Raw genomic sequence first — 5,000 nt, forward strand, 5'->3', positions numbered from 1 at the left:
GTAGAGTGGAAATATATCTATTTATTTCTTCTTACTTACACGCAGCTTATAGGAGTATTTTACGTCTGGTTTGCTGGTCTTGCAATTGCATGCATGGTCTTTCTCATTGAACTCTGCGTCCCGGTGATCTAACAAGTGACTGACAATTTTGGTGATTATCATGCCGTTCTGAGGACTAATTTGCACGCTTTTTGGGGAGAAATTCACGTGGATAAAAGAGTGGATCGCGGGTGATTATATTTGCCGAGTAGAGTGGATGGAATAAAGAATAAATTAGAGTAGAGATAGAATTTAAATTAAATATCCCACTAGCACCAAGTCACAAGTTCCTTGATGGACAGAGAGAGAGAGAGAGAGAGAGAGAGAGAGAGAGAAGAGAGAGAGAGAGAGAGAGAGAGAGAGAGAGAGAGAGAGAGAGGTTGAGAGAGAGGAGAGAGATTGAGAGAGAGAGAGAGAGAGAGAGAGAGAGAGAGAGAGAGAGAGGAGAGAGAGAGAGAGAAGAGAGAGAGAGAAAAGAGAGAGAGAGAGAGAGAGAGAGAGAGAGAGAGAGAGAGAGAGAGAGAGAGAGAGAGAGAGAGAGAGTAAGGTAAGGTAAGATGTTGTTCGCGAGGGATAGAAATGAACACTCAGGCTTGAACCTGGAACAATTTAGTATATTATCGAAGGGGTTCTTATGCTATTTTATAACAGCCGTTATATGATCGTTTTCTCCACTGACAACGCTACACTACACGAGGCTCAGACAACGCAAAAGGTGTGGTTTATGCCAAGTCGATAAACCATTTTGTTTTACTATGATATACATGTGGTAGCCTATTTAAATTTGGTTGATATGCAGATTATCAGTTATTGATTGTGTTTCTGTTTATTTCTATTTATTCATATACCTATTTGATAAATACATAAATAAGTTATATTCATTTATTTAATCGTTTGCTGTAACATAAATGATGTGTTTTTTTTGGGGGGGGCTAGATTTTTTTTTTTAATTGAGGCGTAGGAGGAAACTTATGAATCTTTTTAGTTTATTTGGTTGAAATGTTCACTAAGGAATGTAACTTGTTTCGTATCCAAGTTAGGAGAAATTCTCTCTCTCTCTCTCTCTCTCTCTCAATCTCTCTCTCTTATTCTCTCTCTCTTATTCTCTCTCTCTCTCTCTCTCTCTCTCTCTCTCTAATACACACACACACACACACACACACACACACACACACACACACACACACACACACACACACACACACACACACACACACACACACACACACACACACACACATATATATATATACATATATAGTAGGGAGAATTAGTTAACTTAGCGATCGTTGATTCAATAAGTGATTCAATAAGTTCTCTGTCTTTTTGCTTTCCCTAATTTCCCCCCCCCCTTTTCTCCATTTCCCCTAACATCAATTTTACTTTCAAATATTATTTTCTATATATGTCCACGTTTGAGAAACGTCAGAGACTTTAGAATTCAGAGGAAAATAATAATTTTTTTCTCTTTCTCTTCCTTTCTTTCATATCTTGAATATCCGTTCTGTATTATCTATATACGTAATCAATGACACATATATGACACATATATGTTTTAAGGATGTATTCTGCACAGATGCATAGGGAAACGCATACGCTATGTATCTTTCTATATATGTATGTCTATCACTTATTTATCTATATATTTATGTATTTATCAATCTATCTACTTATCTATCTATCTACCTATCTACTTATCTATCTATCTATGTACTTATCTATTTATCTATCTATCTGTCTACTTATCTTCCTATTTATTTATCTTCTATCTATCTACTTATCTATCTATCTATATATCTATCTATTCATAAATTTATATCTATTTATCTGTCTGTGTCTGTTAAAAGCAGTGGTAGTACATATTCCTTGTGCGTTGTATCTTAAAACACATAGTATCTACAACCAATGTCTTTAATGTAAATTGTATCTACCGTAGTACAAGTGTTCACTGTCTACTTCACCACAGTTTCCATTATGCAAATTATCTACCAATAAACACTGCATCAAATACCATGTCTTTTCTCTTCTCTTTTCCTATATTCTATAAAAAGAAAAGAAGAGAAAACGGTATAAATGATTTGAAAAACAAGAAAAAATATTTTTACTTTTTTATCAGTTGAAATGGTGGCATTTTTCTTTATCCTGTTTTGATATACAGAAAAAAAAGAAAAAATGGTTGGGAGGGCATGTACAAGAATATATAAATACATAAATATATATATATATATATATATATATATATATATATATATATATATATATTTATATACGAAAAAAAACATTCATGTATATAAATGTACACCCACACCCACCCACACACACACACACACACACACACACACACACACACACACACACACACACACACACACACACACACACACACACACACACACACACACACATATATAATATATATATGTGTGTGTGTGTGTGTGTGTGTGTGTGTGTGTGTGTGTGTGTGTGTGTGTGTGTGTGTGTGTGTGTGTGTGTGTGTGTGTGTGTGTGTGTGTGTTGTGTGTGTGTGTGTTTATGTGTTTGTGTGTTTGTGTATGTTTAAACAAACTGATGGTTGTTAGTTGTGACGGAAAAATAATGAAAAATCCCTTAAAATATGTGTGTGTGTGCATGTGTATATATATATATATATATATATATATATATATATATATATATATATATATATATATATATATATGTACATATAAAACTATTCCGCAGAAATTGATACTAATAATAATATTATAGATAACGCAATAGAACAAGGCAGTTGATGAATGTCTAAAGTTGCTAATTACTCAAGAAAGTAAAATGAATAACAAAAGACAGAAAGAAGGAAATGAGATATATCATTTATTTACTCGTTCATGTGTATAAACATGCAGTCCTTTCGTTGTGCCATCATTACACTAGCGACCCCTCGATAAGGAATATCAGAGGCGCTTATTATATACTGTACAATATCAGAAGGGGAAAAAATCAAGGAAATTTAATGGTTTAAGTATAAGTACAATTTACACAGCGATCGAGAACCTGCGAAATGAAGAACGAATACTTGGAAAACACGAACGAATTCCAACGAAACAGAGGTCTTAGTGGTGTACAATTCCGGTGTCGTGGTGCGCGACGCCCTTGTAGCTGACTTCGGGGTGGAAGCCGTGCTCGTCCGCGTAGTACTTGACCGTCTGGAGGCGCCCGTCGGGGAGGTGCACGTAGTACACGCCTTCTGTGTTGTAGCCGTCGCGTGACTCTGCGTGGCCGAAGTTCGTGCCCTTGTAGTCATCCTGGACACCGTAGTTGAAGCTGTAGTGAGCCGGGGCCTGTGGGTTGTAGGTGTTAGTATGTTTACTTTTCAATTTTTTTTAATGTTTTGTTTGAGGGTTGTATTGTTAGTCTAGACAAAATTTGAAAAACTAACGTGTCATCTTTTTTTTAATCTAACGCAGTAAGGGTCCAATTATTAAATGAGGTAAACACTCAATACTCTCTAAAATATCTCCAAGCGAAGGAACATTATCTGATATAATATGAAATATGGGGAAAACAAGTTCATACTCTAAAAAATAAGCAAATCTACGCTCACGCAATGTATATCTCTTGAACTTACGCTCGGATGCACAGGGACAGGGACGGGGTGAACAACAGGGACAGGTTTCAAGACGGGAACAGGCACAACGGCGGCTTCGTGGTGGACCTCGACGGTATGGTGAGCTACGCCCCCATGGTGACTGGCAGGAGTGTAGATCGGAGGTCCATGGTGAACGTCCACACCATGGTGGTGGCTGCCCGCGTGGTGCACGTTAATGCCATGGCCATGGCCCAATTGCGCAGGTTTGGCCACCGCCGCGGCCACCATGACCAGAAGGACAGGAACCTAGAAGGAAATGGTAGGGAAGTTGGGGAAAAAGTAGAAAGTGGTTGTAGAAAAGTGACTGTCGGATACGATTTTGGATCCTGGGCACTGATGACGGAAAAATGAATAATAGTAATACGTATAGAGTTACAGAACAGTAAAGTACATGTGTTAAAGTACAGTAGGATAATCTTCAAACAGAAGGGAATAGAAAGATATTCTTACCAAAGCCTTAGCTATGTCATGCTTTTCTTTTCCACCAAAGACATTACAACTCTTACTTCTTCCCTTCATTTCAAAACCTGATCGATATTCCAATTCATAACACCGACGCTTCGATGAATTCGACTGCAAGAAGTATTAACCACCACCGTTCAGTCGGTATCCTTATCACTGCTTCAAAAACGCCTTCAGTTTCAGAGCTACACTTCACACACACTAAATCATATGAAACAACACCAATTTCGCCAATTTCTTTTTACCTGAACGGAGAACATGTTGTATCTAAGGCGTGCTGGCTTGTACACACATTAACCCACGCGCCAACAGTCTTATATATGCATCGACGCCATGCTCTCTCATTCTCTCTCTCTCTCTCCTTCGTGTGTGTAAAAGCCACGCCCCCCTCTCCGTTCTTTTGTTTAGAGGACAGGCGATCACGCACGCCGCTCTCGATGCTCTCCCTGAAACGTGTCCTTCCTAAGAGATAATAAACCAGGTGATTTCCGGGCCGTTGCGTGAACCGTTGAGGAAGCGTAGCGAGACGAGGAGAACAGCGGGTGAACTCGGGCTTTGTTCACTTCGAAGCGGGACGGGACAGGAGTTGCGATGAACCGTGGCGTCTGAACACACTTCGCCTCTCGCTCGTGGGACGCGGCGAAGACATAGAGGAAATGGTATATATTTATCTGTATCTTGATCTTGATCTATTTGTTTACTATCTATATATCTATCTATCTAACTATGCATATATGTATATATCTGTAAATGTATATATATTCAGACACAGACACACACATATACATACAGACACACAATCATATATATATATATATATATATAATATATATATATCATATATATTATATAATAATATATATATATATAT

At 37.8% G+C, this 5,000-nt stretch overlaps 1 protein-coding gene across 1 annotated transcript; it reads right to left on the bottom strand.

The window, feature by feature from the left end:
• Positions 1-2,871: 2,871 nt before the first annotated feature.
• On the bottom strand, positions 2,872-4,429 carry LOC119573739 (histidine-rich protein PFHRP-II-like). The gene is made up of 3 exons (XM_037920841.1): positions 4,375-4,429; positions 3,647-3,913; positions 2,872-3,359 (listed from the first exon to the last, which is right to left on the bottom strand). Exons 1-3 carry the CDS (start codon positions 4,387-4,389, stop codon positions 3,132-3,134), a joined length of 510 nt encoding a protein of 169 aa, XP_037776769.1. The 5' UTR covers positions 4,390-4,429; the 3' UTR covers positions 2,872-3,131.
• Positions 4,430-5,000: the final 571 nt, after the last annotated feature.

Source organism: Penaeus monodon, chromosome 6, assembly GCF_015228065.2.
Source record: "Penaeus monodon isolate SGIC_2016 chromosome 6, NSTDA_Pmon_1, whole genome shotgun sequence".
Classification (NCBI taxonomy): Eukaryota; Metazoa; Arthropoda; class Malacostraca; order Decapoda; family Penaeidae; genus Penaeus; species Penaeus monodon.

Excerpts from the sequence above, each read along its gene's own strand:
- LOC119573739 (XM_037920841.1), bottom strand. Across the intron at positions 3,360-3,646 it reads CTGTCCCTGTGCATCCGAGC|GCCCCGGCTCACTACAGCTT; the intron begins GTAAGTTCAAGA and ends TACAACCCACAG.